The following is a 17078-nucleotide window of genomic DNA, read 5'->3' on the forward strand; positions in this document are numbered from 1 at the left end:
GGTGGGTAGTTTAGAATGGTGGCTGCTGTTGGCGTGGGGCGTTGTAGCTGTTTACGTTTGACCAAAAGAAAAAGGATCCCCGGGGAAGACTTGGCTAGCTGAGATAAGTACAAATTGTTATGGGGGTGTACAGTAGTATTATACTGATCGTATATGTAACAAAATGCATGTGAGTTGTCGATGTCGATGGATTGGGTGAACAGCTTGATGTTCTTGACCGTCTCAACGAGCCCACCTCGTTGGAATTTTTCATGAGCGACTTGTACGCGGTCTCACACGTGATAAGTGGTTTGTGCTTTGGTCTTTCTTCTCGATGTACTTGGTGTAGTTATGTATAAAGGAAAAAAATGTTTGAATTATTGCTCCCTAAGCTTGTCCTACGTCTAGAATAACCCTATAAAATGATTTACTAACTTATTTTAGTTGATCTAATTTACATCTTGGAAACTATATTTTTTTATTTCTCTATGTGCAAGTTGAGTTTTTAACTTGTATGTGGAAAAACAAAGGAGACAAAAACTTGTTAAGGTGTAAATTGGGCTGATTGATATCGTTAGGAGAAGTAAATCGAGCTAAATGCCAGTTTATGGGGTTATCTAGCCACATACTAAACTTGAGATGAGTAATTTAGGCTTTCCCTTACGTAGATTTAACGGCTCTATTTTTTTCAATGGTAGACAACGCGCTCGTCGACAATGAGATGTTTGCTCGAGATTTGTTGAACATTCAATTCTTCGGATGTACTTATAGTGGTATGTGCACTCATAAAAATAAATATGTGCTCGTATATATAGATGTTTGTGTCTTTACTAAGTCTCGCAAAAAAAAACTAAATTCTTATAGTATTCATACAGGAATGATAATATAACTCATAATTGTGTCGGTTTACACATTATTACATCTACATTTTTAACTCATGATAACGTGCAGAGCAAACAAAACCTAACATAGGTAAATAGTGAGTTTTAATATCGCCTTTGCTTGTTAATCCGCCTTTGCCCACGCAAAGCAAAAAGGGCAATGAAAAGAACAGCAAAAAGAAGCAAGTGTCCCACACTAAATCCAGCCTTGGGCATCACTATCAGCAATCAGCAATAATTAACAATCGTACAAAAGAGCTCTCTTGTCGGCCCCATTTATTAGTTAGGCGCGCTACAGACACAAATACTATCGCAAAGCGATCACGAAATGATTTGCACGCTCGACGCTCCCCATCACGGGCCCAGGTGTCGATTTGTATTATTCTGGTGCTTTGCTTGTGAAAGGGTTTTTTTTTTTTATTTTTTGAGCAATCGATCGAGGGTTCCGTCAGTTTCGCCGCCTGAAGCTCCGGCTGCATGCGTTGACCTGTTCTAACATCTCTGCTTAGACCTTATTTAGACATACCTAAAATTTCAAAAGTTTATAAGTTCTTTATCATATCGAATCTTTAGATGTATGCATGAAGTATTAAATATAGTTAAAAAATAACTAATTACATAGTTTACTTATAAATTGCGAGAGAATCTTTTAAACTTAGTTAGTTAATGGTTAAATAATATTTATCAAATACAAATGAAAGTGCTACAATATCAAACTTAAAAAAATACATCTAAACAAGACCTTAGTCATGAATGAAATCGCAGATTACACGGCACATAGCAGGACAGAACATGACAGCTGATGTTGGACCGATGGTGACGTGTTGAATTTTGTCGTTAGACAGACGACGCCTTGTTTGTTGATTGAATCCCGTGAACCTCACCGTGTGTGTATTTGCATGACCTTGCTGCATCTATTGTTGACCTAAAGCGGTGGGTTTATTCCATAACTACCGAGTTCAGGCTTTGTTTAGTTTTTTTTTAAAAAAAAAACTTTCATCCTATTTTATCAAATATTTGGACACATACATAGAATATTAAATGTAGATAAAATAAAAAAACTAATTGCACAGATTAGCGAGACGATTCTTTTTAAGTCTAATTAATTTATAATTAGACACTAATTGGTACACTAACACATATGCTAATGACAGGTTAATTAAGCTTAATAAATTCGTCTCATGGTTTCTTGATGGATTCAGTAATTTATTTTTCTATTAGTATCCGAACACCCCATACGACACCCTCACGTGACATTCGATGTGACATCCAAAAACTTTTCAGCCTCAAACTAAATAAGGCCTTAATGGCTGATAATAATAGAAGGGTCCAAGAGGGTGCACTATCCATGTTACGTTTTGTTTGGATGTAATCAGATTCGTATATGTGTTGGGGTGGACTTAGGTGAATCTAACAACATCCAAACAAAACCTTGGTGTTTTTTTATTAAAAAAAAGTTTCCATGATTAGATTGAACCCTAATTATTTGGGTGGATGCTGAGTCATAAATATGATAATTACAACCAAATGCCCTAGTGGTAGCCTTTTTGAAGTCAATATTTCTAAAAGTTAATTGGTAACTAACTTGTGGTACTTTGCTACTTTTAGAGATTGTTCTGCAGCCTGGAGAAAAGAAATAGAAAACTTTGAGTCCTTTACTACTTTCTAGTTGCTACGCCAGGACAATTATTTTGGTTTAATCCAGAATGTGGATGAATGACTAATAGCAACAACACAATAAGCGACAATCCCATCCAAACAATATATGAGAACTTATTTTATCACTCTTTTTGAATAAGAAGATGACAGTCTGAACTTCCACTTGTAAACTAGGATACATGGTAAGTTACAAATATGCAGATATATGATAGCAACCTTACATTTCGAATTTGGAGTTTTCAAAGTGTGTCAGCTCAAGACAGGCTGCATTACCAATGGCTTTTGAACCAATTGAAATCTAGTATCTATGGTAACATGGACTTATCACAAATGGTTTCTAGACTCTCAATGATAAGGTAAATAAATCGATTAAAATATGAAAGTGGCATACATCTTCAAATAAACTTAATAATGCATGGTACTTCAGCTTGGAAAATGAAATATATCTAACCCTTGGAAATAGAAGTATATCAGACTCATGAAAACAAAATAGCAGAGCACTCTGTACCCAGGCAGTACCTAGCTAATGCCTAATACTGATGCTGCACCGTTCAATCTCTCTAGTCTGCCATAGAACATCAAATGCCCTCAGCCAGTTAGTGTTTCCCACAGTAAGCTGCATGGAGAATATGAAATGTAGTAGTGATCACAAGTAAAAAATATTCCACATTAGATCGTACGACAACAATATATAGTTCCATATCTTGTAAGGGATTTTCTCTCATTTTGAAAAAAAAGGAGAATAGTGTAGGTTTAGTAGGAGCTAAAATTACTCAAACTCTGGACAAACACCTATTCTTGTATGTACATTCCATCAATATAAGTCATACCAGATGTAGGTTTAGTAAGTCCAGTCAGCTGTTGTCAGGACAAGGAAATTTCATAATCTGAAGTAGCAATAAAAAATCAATCATATCTGCACATCAACAAAAGCTAAAAATAAACCGCTGCAAAAAAAAAAAAGCAAATAATAGAATTTTAATATATTCCTACATGAACCTCTTATTGATGTTGCCTTATTTAAATAAATGTATGGCTGCACTCTTAAAATTGTTCAATTTTTTTTTTTTTTTGAAAGGGATATTTGAATTTCATTTTCCCTCTAAGCACCAAGAGGTTAAAATACTACTGTAGATACCAAACATAACATTAACATCCTACTACTCAAGGTCAATAAGAGGCTCAAGAAATTTACTATACAAAATATGATTTCCATAACATGCTAATGAGAGGTTTTTCCAGCACCATTTGAACCAAGAAGTCCAAAACATTGCCCTTACTGGATAGAAATTGGGAAGCCTTGACAGTAACTTTGTCTGCATTTCCTTGTCAATTATGACCGAACAATGACAATCTGGTTGTTGCAAGAATATATCAACTCTTTCTGAAAAGAAAGAGGGGAAACCGCATCATAATGCAACAGATTTAGTGAAAAGACATTCACGCAGAAGTAATTTCAACTGATATTAACTAAATTCAGTTTAAATAACATCAAAGTATATGCGGCATCCAAGCTTGGTTGTGTGTATCTGTTGGGGAGGGGGGAGGGGTTGCGCTAAAGTGTTAAATAGATCAAGTTAAGAATAACATTAAAATGTATGCTCTATGCAACTAATATAATGAACTGAGATTAATATATTATCAAAAGATCATACCTAGAAGACAAAGGAGAAAAAAACTTTCAAATCTAATACCTAGGTCACTTACGGGCACACAACTACATCTTAATGGATGTGGGTGAACACTGAACGGTATCTGCAACCCTCTTCTAAGCCCTATGCCCACAGAACATAACACATACAGATAGAAAGATTTGGGGTGCGCCTCTCTCAAAATGAATGTCCTGTCAATTTCAATTGAAGCTTCAAATTCTTGAGGCTGTGTGGACAGCTTATGAAGGGTCTGATGGCTCCTGTCCGGGCAAGAAGCTATTGACATGTTTCTAATTCCAATTTGGAGGCAACCAAATTCATCTGAATGCGATGTCAAGAAAAAAACATAGCCCACTCAGGTACCATTGTGATTAGCAGGATTAAAATTCCATTTTCAAGATCACTCGTCTCCCAGTTGTACACTAGAGAAGTTCAAACAAAACCCCATTGCTGGAGGTGGAGAGCTCATAGATTATGTGGTACAAAGAAAATGGTGGGAAGAACTCCACAAACACAATTAATCTTCCTGAAGCATAAGAAGAAATGAATGGAAATTTCTGAAACTTAACAATAAGGGTATGTACAGGAAGAAAGTTGGGCTCAGACTTGAGACAGTCCTGGCAAGTTAATAAACTTGTACGGATGCCATCACATCAAAAGTTGTTTCTCAGAAGGGAGGCAGCAAATTAGAACCTAGTGAAACAAATAGTACATCACTAACGTACATTTAATAACACTTATTAAGCCAGTCGCCAATAGCAAAATGCTAGAACATTAGATTTCAAAACGACTGACCAATGGGGATGAAAAACAAAGCTTGCAACAGGTTCCTAATAGCACTTTCCAGAACAAGTGTCAGCTCTCTCTATTTTCGCCTGTCATCTTATATAGCCGTTCCCATTGGTGTTCTCCAGCACTGCTAGAAGCAAAAGCAGCAGCAAGGCCTGGAAATCTCTCCTCGTAAGGATGCACGTATCGACGTCGAAATTTCTTATCGCTTAAAGAGGCAACAGAAAAGAAGGTAGGCTTGTCATTGAACAGCCCCTTTGCCCTGAGAAAATTCATCAGACAGTTCCGTGGCAGCAACCGTCGGTCAATGCTACAAGTTATCAGTGCTGGCCTTTGTGCAATGTATTGTACCTCCAATCCAACGACCCCGATCAAGAATTCCATGCTTCTTCGAACCCTTTCCTCGGTGAAACCCAATATATTTGGGTCACTCTTTACCGCTGATACTATATGATCCTTTGACCATCCAAGCTTCTCAAACAGCTGTATCCTCTTGGTTATCTTCTCACTGCCAAGGATCGCAAATGTATAGAGCCCGCGGATGAACAATTGCGAGCCCTGCTGGATTCTATACTCATGAAGGTGAGCCAAAGCTTCCAGCAGCCTCTTAGGGTCCACGGTGAGCACCCGGGACATGAAGCTTTTGGGGATCTCAGAAACATCTATACCACATTTCTGAATGAGCGCCAAGTTGGGCTTGCACACCTTCTCAATGTTTTTGCTGAGGAGAACGTTGTTAATTCTGAGCACCCGCATGAGCTCGTCTAGGGAGCCAAAGACCGAGATCCAAAACTCAACATTGAGGCGAAGCGAGCCGTGGCGGAAGTGGTTCATGCCAACGATGAGGAGGCGGATGATCTCCGGACGTGACAGCCCGAGGTCGGTGAGCTCGGCGACGCGGGCGGTGAGGGTTCGTTCCACGTCGGAGCAGAGGACCTTGGGGTCCCTGGTGACGACAGCGGTGACCTCGGCGCTGGAGAGACCGAGGTTGGAGAGGAAGGCCACGACCGCGTCGGGCCTCGAGGCGTCCTTCAGATGGGAGATTCTCAACGACGCCTTGAGCGCCTGTGCTCGGGTGAGGCCGCAGGTGGCGACGAGGTAGTCCTCGACGGCGAACTGGTTTGTAGTTGTAGCGACGCATTTGGTGGCGGAGAGAAGGCGGTGGGGATAGAAGAGCGGGGAGTTGTGGGGGCAAGGGACGCGGGTTGGTGTCCGGGGGAGGAGGGAGACGATGCGCTTCCGAAGGTGGATCATGGCGCTCCGGCGGCGGCGTGCCGGCGTGAGGGTTACCGGTGTCCGGCGGATGGAGCTCGACTTCGGTCTCCTCTCTACCACTGTGTGTCGACTGTCAAAGGCCGGGCTTTCAGTCGAGGGCCGCATCTAGAATAGGCCCAACAGGCCCAAATCTGGATGGGCTCAGAGCCGACAAGATTAGCAAAGCCCAGGCCCAGCACATATACCCAGCTAAGGCTTCGGTCTCCTCCTCTCTTCCACTGTGTGTTCGAAACGCTTGAAACCCTCTCGGCGGCGGCGGCGGCGGGGGGTACTGCCAGCGGAAGCTCCCGGCGCTCTCATCCGGTGAAAGAAAAGAGGGGAAAGAGACAGGAGCCGGCTCAAATGGACAGCGGAAGCGATTCCGACGGCGCCCCCGAGGAGCTCACCGCCGTCCAGGTACCTCTAGTCCTCTCCCCACTCGACCCTACGCGAAGTAGATGTAGATCACGATTACGTACGATTCGCTTGTGTATTCCGCTCAAGCAGACGATGGGTAGACGCGCAGATAGTCCCGTAAGAGTATTGTGTACCTCTGTTTCTTCTTCACGCTTCAAGCTCCATGTTGACTTGTTGAGATATGTATACAGTAGAAAATACTGAGTCCCTACTTTGCTTTACTTTTCGCTGTACTTATACTTCTTGTTTATCCAATCTAATAATTAAACTGTAGGGGGTAAACCCCCTCCAGATTCTTCAAAAAAAAAAAAAAATACTGAGTGCTTTAACCTTGTTATTGTCTTTTAGGCTGTTGAGAAGCACGAAGAGATCAGTAAAGTTGAGAAGGACAGTGCCATCAGGTGTGTTTCTTATGCTTACTTTACAGCTGATGACTGGATGGACCTTCTGCTGCCCAATGTGCTACTTTGATCTGTTCTTGTTTCTGTAGACTGTATGTGAGTAGTTGCCACTTGATGCTTGCTATGGAGACTAGTTCAGCTTGTCTTCGTGGACTATGCTAGATTCCTTATTCCCTGCTGTAATTATACTTATTCGTTCTCGGCTCTCTTGATTTCAGTAGATGTAAGTATTGTTTTGGACCGTGACCGAATGGAGATCTCTCCTTTGTAATGTTATGCCTAAATGTCGAGCTTTTAACATTTACAATTTCTTTGTTTTAGATGTTTACATAGTTTTGTGTATAACTCATGGTGTGTTCTGTGGCCATCCAATCCAATGGTATAACTGTTATATATTTGTGGGTAACCTTTTTGTGTAACTCATATGAATTGCCTATCTGAATCTCATTTTCTTCAGGTCATCAGGGTGCTATTACTTTTTTTTATTTGTTATCTGATTTTTGTATCGCGGAGATAATAATGTCGTATGCCATGTGGCGTGTCCTTACAGAGTAACACGGGAAGGAAAGGAGCGGAGGAAGCGTTGGGCCCAACGAAGAACATCCTCTAAACCAGATAAGAAGGCGCCAAAGGAAGTAGAAGATGAAGATACCAAACAAAGTGAGGAGAATGAGGAGACAAATACTATGCCGGGCATGCTCCCTACTAGTGTAATTGAAATTCTAGCAGCTCGTGAGAAGTATGTGCACTTCTTGCTCTATCATTTTTTACTAAAACCTTTGTTTTTGACATGGACTTCATTGGTTACTTTGTCTTCATCTCACACTCTCAGACAAACTTTCGCATCAGATTCTGAGGAAGAAAATGTAAAGCAGAAGGTTCAGAAACGGAAGAAGAGAATGAAAACTGATGGGTATGTTTAATGTTCCTGTCATTAAATATAAAGTTTCTGAAATGATACTTATGCCAGTGGTCCCTGTGTTTATCAGGCCTGAAACTATTCTGCTGAAAGATGTCCGGTCAACGCAACATGTGAAGAATGCCCTAGATTTCTTGGAGCAAAGGAAAAATCGGGTTCCAAGATCAAATGCAGTTTTGAAGAATGCCAGTAAGGCTTTGCGTCTCCTGTCATCTAAAGGCAATTTTCTAGGCTAAGTGCTGGGTGGAATAGCACATTTTCTGAATCTGTGTTTAGACCATCATCTCAACAGCATATATATGGTCAAGAGACTTTGGATCGATGTGTTTGAATGGAATCAATCTGGCATGTGAGATGTGATGCAGTATATCCTTTGGTGTGGAGATGTGATGATTAGCACACCTGTGCGGTTTCAGTTATCTATTTTGTATGGATTTGTGCTGCAAATTTCTAAAGAAAATTCTGAAAGATGTCCAAATTTTGATACCAATGTAACACGTCTTGTATCAAACTGTCAGGTTGTCCGTATTGACTATGCTTTGGCTATTACCGTTCATCTGGAAATGTTGTACCGGTGCTCTGTTTGGTGCATTTCTTTGTTCTGCATTGTATTCTTCCTCGTCACACAGTACGTTTGTTCTGTTTGTAGAAGGACGTGTCAAAGAGGAATTCTTTAAAGTATTTGGAAAAAAAATTGTATGTGTTACGAAGATATTGTGGTTGATCAGAACAATGCAGAGCTCCAACATTGAAAATGAAATTATAGTAAAATAAATAAGATTAGGACAATACATGAGAGGAGTGATTCCGTTTGAACTCAAGCATGAGGATGTACATGAAAATGGATGCATATGTAATGCGTTGCCAGTTTCATCAGTATGTAGTTCATGATTCACACTATCATTTCTTACTTGTGTCGAAAGTGGGTTCGAGGCGATGTGTCTGGCATCTCGGAGATGATTCATGCTCACACAAGCGAGCTTTGGTGATTGCTCTGCGTCCAGCCGCGCTGATAATAAGCAGCGTGTGTGTCAGTGTGTGTCATCGACAGGGCCTTGCTTACTTCTAAAAATTTTTACAAAATAGACACAGTAGCATTTTCGTTTATATTTGACAAATATTTTTCAATCATGAACTAGGTAGACTCAAAAAATTTGTCTCGCAAATTATAGATAAATTATTCAATTAATTATTTTTTATTTATATTTAATGATCCATGTACCACAAGATTCAATGTGACAGAAATTTAAAAAATTTTGCATAATTTTTTTTGAACTAAACAAGGCCCAAGCATCAGAGCTCGAGCTTGACATGGCCGTCCAGCTCCTGCCATACTTGCTGCTGCTTCCCCTGCTACTGCTAGCCATACCACTCGCCTTCTTCGCGCTGTCCCGTGGAAAGGATACCCGGCAGCAGCTGAGGCTCCTCCCGCCCGGGATTCATCGGGTTGACTTCCCCCGGTTGGATTGCCGTCCGGTCCGACTCCGACTCCGATCCCGCCCCATCCCCATCCATACGACTGCCGCCAGCGCCTATATTACGGTCGGTCGCTCGCCCCGTCCGTGCGTCCGTCCGCTTTCACTTCTCCTCTCCCAAGTCCCAACACAACAATGGAAGAGCCACCACAAGGTGAAGGTTGGGGATTTGGGGACTTTCCGGCGGCGGAGAGCATCTTCACCTATGGCTCCTATTTCTATGGCGGCCGGACATACACCACCAGGCAGCAGGAGGTGTGGATGCACATACTCCCCAATCTTCCTACAGCTGCCCCGCATCCAGATCCAGAAGTAGTGCAAGTGGGATTCCAAGGACCTGTCAGTGTCACCACCGAGCAAGGCAAGCGTGGTCGCGCCGTCATCGAGGACGCCATCCTGCGCCTGCTGCCTGAGGTGAAGGTGACACCCACCACACCCACCGACTGCTGCGCCATCTGCCTCGAGGACTTCGCTGCTGCTCCCGCTCCCCTCACCCTCAGGGCCATGCCCAGCTGCTCCCACGCCTTTCACCAGCACTGCATCTTGCAATGGCTTCGCCTTAAGGCCGCCTGTCCTGTCTGTCGACACCAGCTGTCCCTTTCCCTTTCCACAGAAGAGGAGGAAGAAGAAGAAGGACAGAGGAGGCCCAGGAGGAGGAGGAGGAGGAGTTACGACGACTGGCTTTCATTCCCCTGGTCACGGGTGCAATCACCATTCACCAGAGAGGAAAGCTAGTGGTAGATGCTGTCGTCAGACCTGATGCTCCTGTTTATCTTCTCCATCTTACTATTATTCAGTCTATTGTAATGTAATGTAATGAAACGATGCATACAGTATTTCAATCTCATCTACTAGATCACCTCGTATACACTTACTCAACTTGTAATCCGCGATTCTTAGTGGGGCTATTTTATTATCTCGCTCGCTTGCTTAAACAATTCTAATCATGCATGCCATTTCCCTTTTTCTTACAATTCTAATCATACTTGATAGAGCAGCGCTGACTCATGCATGCAGGCAGGGTTCAAAATTTCGGCGAAATTTCACCGAAATTTCGCGAATTTCGGTAATTTCGGTGGTGGCCGAAAGAAAAATCCGAAATTTTATTATATACTAATACATGTGCTATATAACTTTAGACTCATATTTTTTATTGTTTATATTGCATATTCTTCTATTCAATAAATGTGTAATCATAAATCATATTGATACTTGTTTAGATCTAATTTTTTTAAAAATAAAAGCATACTTCATGTGCTAGTCTCTAAAAAAATTTCGGCGAAATTTCGGCCGAATTTCGAAATTCGGTAATTTCGGTGGTGGCCGAAATTTTTACGATAACGAAACTAAAAACCTTGCATGCAGGTTTCCAAATTCCCCTTGTTAAGAATTTACAACTGCCTAGCACATCAGAGAGCACAACCTAAACTAGGAGTATGTGTGCTTGGCAATGACTGCCTCCTAGCTAGCATCGGCCTTGGGTGCCAATTTCAGCCCTCTAGGAGTACTGTCCTCTCGACGGCTCCACCTTCCTCTTCACAAGGCATAGGCAGGCACCTTGGATGAGTACGTGCATTTATAGTGTGCAATTTATTTTACATAACATCATATCGCCTATGAAAAGTATGCAATCACGTCATTATGTACCTGTAGTAGGCAGGAAACACACAGGCAAAACATTAACATACAATTGGCTCAGTTATTAATCCAGTGAAAACTGACTGGCATTCACCTGAAGGTAAAATTTGGAGTACTAAAGAGATAGGATAGCAAAGAGCACACAATTGAGCCGGTACAGTTTTATTTAAAGCATACTAGTGATTTGCACGCGTCCATCGCGTCTGATAACACCTTTGTGATTTTGTTTGACAAATGGAATAACGTTGAGATAGATACGATAGAATCAATATGGTCAATAGAGAAAGACTCAAAACCTAATATTAGGTGATGGCACATTACTTTTATCTAATAGGTCAACATGAACATGTTACAGAAGACACTTTATCTGATGTTCTCAATACACAGCAGATTGATCATATAGTACACAGCAGCACCCTAAACTTCAGCATCTCAAGATCAATACCCAGATTGTGGCAAACAGATATATACGTAGATCTCAAGCAAATTGTAGGCTGCAAAAGCTTGTTGAAATAAGAACACCGCTGCATAGTTCAGAATAACCCCAATATATGCTATGAAGCATCTACTTGCTGAAAGGCAGCAGCTCCACGTGCACTAATCTCTCTAGGAGTATGTTAAAAAAAAGAGAGAGAGAGGAGAAGACATAGCTCGATAGAGAGGGGCAACAAAAGGACATCGTAAATCAGCAGCATTATTTAACAGGTTCAGACCTGTTTGGGAAGCAGAGTGTTGTCCTGGACTGAAGCTCCCGGGAGAGTAAGTAATTCAGCATGTAGGTTCAGCAAGGATTTTGATAGGTTGTAGAGAACTAATGTGGAGTTAGCGACCTTGTCCTGACGTGCTTTCTTTCTTGCCCTTGGTGATGCCTTCTGTTCAGGTGAAAGCAAACAGTGGAAGCATGGCTGAACTATCTTGACACACGGAGTCAAAAGAGGACAGAAACTCACGGAACGCTGCATCTTTTGCATTGATACCATTTTTTAGTTTATTTGCTTTGTCTTCAAACAACATCGATCATGGGTGCGCCAATCCAGTAGACTGATCTTAACCCCAACCAATTTGTGACCTCCAGGCATAATCACGAGCATTCAAGAACCATATTCCAGAACTTTTTGACCAAAAATAAAGAGCGCATAACATTCTCTTCAGCTATACATGACACCACTAACTACAAAAACAATGCCAATCCTACGGGAGCCGACTTCTGGACATCACAAAAATAACCAAGTCAACTTTGGGCAAAGTTTTTTCAAAACAGAGGCTGCCGCTCAATTAAGTCGAATGAATTTTATGTACAAGCAAGGTTAACCAAACAGGATGTCCAAAGAGCACTCGAGTGACTAACCAACCCACCTAACGCGGCTAAGCACAAACACGACACCCTACTAAGTGTCATCGTTGCCGAGCATAGTAGCAAAGCTACCAGTACCAGCAGCTCCGACTTCCATTGGTAGACCACTCGTGAGCCTCCTAACAGCGGGTCCAAAGTCGAAGACACAACGACTGTCCAAATACAGTTGTTGTGTAGTGGATCGGTTTTCACCCATAGATGACACTGCTAGAGTGAAAGACGCGATAAGTGGTATGTCGGCTTGTTTTGTTATAAATTTTTTTACAAAATGAACATTGTAGCATTTTTTGTTTGTATTTGACAATTATTGTCTAATTATGAACTAATTAAACTCAAAAGATTCGTTTCGCAAATTATAGGCAAACGTTGTGCCTACCCTTCTTGTCCCTCGTAGTGCATGGTCGGCTTTATACTTGGCCAAATGGGCGGCCCGGCCCTGGCACTATACGGCACTATGTCTATCGTGCCGTGCCGTCTCGGGCCATCGTGCCAAACTCTTGGCCCAGGCACGACACTATAGCTCCTTAACCGTGCCGTGCCGTGCCGATAGACACGGTGGCCCATCGTGCCCGTGCGGCCCGTGGCTTCGGGAGAAGTTGAGAAGCTCACTGCGCCTTGCCTCAAGGAGAAGACGAGCGCCACCGCTGTCGTATAGTCAGGCGGGAGAAAGAGTGGACGTAACAAGGATGCGTCTGCGCCGCCGATTAGGAAGTTAGGGCACTCACAATGCAAGACTCTATCACAGAGTCCAAGACACTTAATTACATATTATTTATGGTATTTTGCTGATGTGGCAGCATATTTATTGAAGAAAGAGGTAGAAAAAATAAGACTCCAAGTCTTATTTAGACTTTAAGTCCACATTGTTCGAGGTAATAAATAACTTTAGACTCTACGATAGAGTCTGCATTGTGAGTGCCCTTAGGGTTTGAAAGGGTTGTGTGATGCTTATATACATGACTCAGAATATATTCAATGGTAATGATTTATCCTCAAAGTATCAGATGATAGAAATAATCGTGCCAACGTCGTGCCAGCCTATTAACCGTGCCGTGCCCGTGCCGGCACTGCGGGCCGAAGTTGCGGCCCAGACACGGCACTACCATCGGGCCGTGCCGTGTCTGGACCGTGCTTTTTAGTGTCGTGCTCGGGCCGGCCCATCATGTTAGTGCCAGATGGAAATCTATAGTCGGCTTGGAAGCTCTCCTTGCCCGCATCGTTGTCTCAGGGTGATAAGCAGCATCAGTACGACAGTACCGGTTGGGGTAGCAAAGTGTTGCAACCCCGCGATGTAACTGGTGCTCTGAGGGACTGACGGGAGATGGACGGACGACCACGAATGCACGAGAAATGTGTGGTTATGTAGGCACAACCGTGCTAACCAACGATTCTGAAAGACAAACCCGTCGTAGTACCATAGTTAATTAAGTACGTGAGCTGCAAGCCTGCAACTGCCCTGAGTCTCTGGCTGAGCCGATTACGCGGCACCGACGTTTACGTCTCCAGCGAGTGCGATGTCGTCGTGCCGATGCTCCATGGGGCCTCACGCCCCAACAGCTAGCCCTCAGCGATTCCATCGTTTCCACGGTCAGGTTGAAAAGTTTGGCAGCGTAACGCACCAGTGCAATGGTACTCTGAAGGCGAGATTCAAGGTGCCACTGCCAATGCACGGAAATGGTGTGATCCGGACAACCGTGAAACAATCCTCACGAATCACTGAACCATCACATGCTACTCCGTACATCACACGAAATCACACGGCGTGGTTCAAGAACTGATCCGTTCGCGCTAGCTCCGACCTCCAGCAGGAGCACCACCATGGCCGCCGCCGACCTCACGCTGCTGCTGCTTCTCCTCGCACCTCTCCTCGCCATCCCCCTCTACTTCCTCTTGGCCGCCACCACCACCACCAGACGCCGCAGGACGCCGCCACGAGGGAGCAAGCCGCGGCTCCCACCGGGGCCGTGGGCGCTGCCGGTGATCGGGCACCTGCACCACCTAGCCCGGCCATGGGGCCCGGGCGGCCGCCGCCTCCCGCACCGCGTGATGCGGGACCTTGCGCGTCGCCACGGCCCGCTCATGCTGCTCCGGTTCGGCGAGGTGCCCGTCGTGGTGGCGTCGTCCGCCGCCGCGGCGCGGGAGGTGATGCGGACCCACGACGCGGCGTTCGCGTCGCGGCCCATCGGCCCCATGTCGCGGCTCTGGTTCCAGGGCGCCGACGGCATCATCTTCGCGCCCTACGGCGACGACTGGCGCAGCCTCCGCAGGGTGTGCACCCAGGAGCTCCTCACCGCCCGCCGCGTCCAGTCCTTCCGCCCCGTGCGCGAGGACGAGCTCCGCCGCCTGCTCGCCTCCGTCGCCGCCGCCGCCGCCGCCGCCTCGTCGGGGACGGGGACGACCGTCGTCAACCTGACGGAGAAGATATCGACCTACATCGCCGACTCCACGGTGCGCGCCATCATCGGCAGCCGACGCCTCAAGGACCGCGACGCGTACCTCCGGATGCTCAAGGGCCTCTTCGGCATCATGCCCGGGATGAGCCTGCCGGACCTCTTCCCGTCCTCGCGCCTCGCCATGCTCCTCAGCCGCGCTCCTGCCCGGATCCAGGCCTACCGCCGCAGCATGCGACGGATCATGGATGGCATCATCGACGAGCACCGGGACAGGGCAGCCGCCGCCGCTGCCGACGGCGGTGCCGACGACGAGGACGAGGACGAGGACTTCGTCGACGTGCTCCTCAGACTTCAGAAGGAAGTCGACTCCCAGTTCCCGCTCACAACCGAGAACATCAAAACCGTCATGCTGGTGACAGATGATCCACGCCACTTAAAGACTCAAACACTGCCGCCATGAATCACGATGCCATTTGAGAGACCTCAAGAAAAATTCCGCTGCTTTCACATACAGGACATATTTGGCGCGAGCACGGAGACGTCGACGACGACGCTGGGCTGGGCGATGGCGGAGCTCCTGCGGAACCCGAGGGTGATGGCGAAGGCGCAGCACGAGGTCCGGCAAGCGTTCGCCGGCCACGACACGGTGACCGAGGACAGCCTAGCCGGCCTGCGCTACCTGAGGCTCGTCATCAAGGAGTCGCTGCGGCTGCACCCGCCGGCGACGATGCTGGTGCCACGGCAGTGCCAGAGCGCGTGCCAGGTGCTCGGGTTCGACGTGCCGGCGGGCACGACGGTGATCGTGAACGCGTGGGCGATCGGCAGGGACCCGGCGCACTGGGACGAACCGGACGAGTTCTTGCCGGAGAGGTTCGAGCAGAGCGGCAGCAGGGACTTCAGGGGCGCCGACTTCGAGTTCATACCGTTCGGTGCCGGGCGGCGGATCTGCCCCGGCATGACGTTCGGGCTGGCTCACATCGAGCTCGCGCTCGCGGCGTTGCTGTTCCACTTCGACTGGAGCTTGCCGGGTGGGCTTGCGGCCGAGGAGCTGGACATGACCGAGGCATTTGGGATCGCTGTGCCACGGCGTTCCGACCTTTTGGTGGTGCCAATCCCTCGTGTCCCACTGCCCACCAAGTAACATATATACTTAATCACCGTTCACCGTGACACGTATCTGCGGATGCTAAGACTATATCTCCAACAGTTTGGTAAATGACTTCCTATCCATAATAATGTCCGGGATGAGCCTGCCGACGTCTTCACGGGATGCAGAATTAGAATAAATGTGGATCAAATTTTGTAGAATTTGATTCTTCTGGTTAGAATTTGATACCCAAAGTTATATGCAGCAATCCTCGGATCTTTGAAAGGATATTGCGAGTATGATATAAGTTTGCACCGTATTAAGAATGACATAGTCGAATCGTGTAGAAAACTCTAAATGACAATGTTCAAGCAGCCACAACAAGATATTAGAATTTTAGTAAAAGCCGACCATAAATTCTATTAACACAACTCTAAAAGAATACAAGTGATTATCGCTCTCTTGTCCTATACAAGAATCTAATGTAGTAGAATTTCCTAGCCTAATCCTTACATTTTAGAAGCTTTGGATGACCTTTGTTTATATAGCCCCCTTCAAAGCCCTTATATATGCAAGTAGGAGTCCTACTCCTAGTAGGAATCTAGAACGGTCCTAATAGCACATCTCTATTAAATTCTATTATAAGTAAGATTTGAGTCACCATACAATAATTTGCTATAGAAATATGATTACCGTTCTAGAACAAAGAAAGCAGAAAACAAAAGATGTTGATGTTATGGTGGGTTGAACTTTGATAAATCGTTGTTGCAGGAGGAACGGGAAAATATTGGGGTGCAAACCACTCTTTTTGGTGCAATCGTGAAAATTCTTCCAAAAACCATATTTAGAGGTTTTCAAAAAGTATGAAACAATACACATCCATAGTTTATCCATAGATATACATTGTAGCAAAAGTTGGGATATAGACTTATTGTGTAAAAATCCACACAAAAATGATAAATTTTAGGTGCAAATGTACTAGAAGACAAAATTCCTGAGAATTTATCCTCTAATATACTTACGCCTAAAATTTGTCATTTTCATATAATGTTTCTAGATTGATTATGTTTTCCTTTGTGTGATCGCTTCCAAAACTTCTCCATTCTGCAGTTGTGGCTGAAGCCACTCAGGGCTTCCCCAATGCGTCTAGGTTGCGTGCTACTCCAATTCCATATAATCA

The 17078-nt window shown here is 44.8% G+C and overlaps 4 protein-coding genes across 9 annotated transcripts; 3 read left to right on the top strand and 1 right to left on the bottom strand.

The window, feature by feature from the left end:
* On the bottom strand, positions 2108-6404 carry LOC8079422. 5 transcript variants are annotated; one of them, XR_002452386.1, is made up of 4 exons: positions 4967-6404; positions 3800-3903; positions 3350-3435; positions 2115-3135 (listed from the first exon to the last, which is right to left on the bottom strand). XR_002452386.1 is itself a non-coding variant. In XM_002453380.2 (1 exon), exon 1 carries the CDS (start codon positions 6338-6340, stop codon positions 5027-5029), a length of 1314 nt encoding a protein of 437 aa, XP_002453425.2. In that variant the 5' UTR covers positions 6341-6403; the 3' UTR covers positions 4603-5026. The 5 variants fall into 5 exon arrangements, 1 of the variants encoding a protein (XP_002453425.2); XR_002452387.1 differs by having other exon boundaries at positions 2219-3135; positions 3350-3406; XR_002452384.1 differs by having other exon boundaries at positions 2108-3135; positions 3350-3903.
* On the top strand, positions 6434-8542 carry LOC8079423. Of its 2 annotated transcripts, XM_002451637.2 has the most exons (5): positions 6435-6631; positions 6980-7032; positions 7583-7771; positions 7865-7945; positions 8022-8515. In XM_002451637.2, exons 1-5 carry the CDS (start codon positions 6578-6580, stop codon positions 8185-8187), a joined length of 543 nt encoding a protein of 180 aa, XP_002451682.1. In that variant the 5' UTR covers positions 6435-6577; the 3' UTR covers positions 8188-8515. The 2 variants fall into 2 exon arrangements, with proteins under 2 accessions (XP_021315313.1, XP_002451682.1); XM_021459638.1 differs by having other exon boundaries at positions 6434-6631; positions 7583-7945; positions 8022-8542.
* LOC8077645 (E3 ubiquitin-protein ligase RNF181) lies at positions 9180-10273 on the top strand. The gene has a single exon (XM_002451638.2). The coding sequence runs from the start codon at positions 9562-9564 to the stop codon at positions 10159-10161; it is 600 nt and encodes a 199-aa protein (XP_002451683.1). The 5' UTR covers positions 9180-9561; the 3' UTR covers positions 10162-10273.
* LOC8077646 (ent-isokaurene C2-hydroxylase) lies at positions 13824-16186 on the top strand. The gene is made up of 2 exons (XM_002451639.2): positions 13824-15223; positions 15326-16186. Exons 1-2 carry the CDS (start codon positions 14147-14149, stop codon positions 15950-15952), a joined length of 1704 nt encoding a protein of 567 aa, XP_002451684.2. The 5' UTR covers positions 13824-14146; the 3' UTR covers positions 15953-16186.

The sequence above is a fragment of the Sorghum bicolor genome, chromosome 4, assembly GCF_000003195.3.
Source record: "Sorghum bicolor cultivar BTx623 chromosome 4, Sorghum_bicolor_NCBIv3, whole genome shotgun sequence".
NCBI lineage: Eukaryota > Viridiplantae > Streptophyta > Magnoliopsida > Poales > Poaceae > Sorghum > Sorghum bicolor.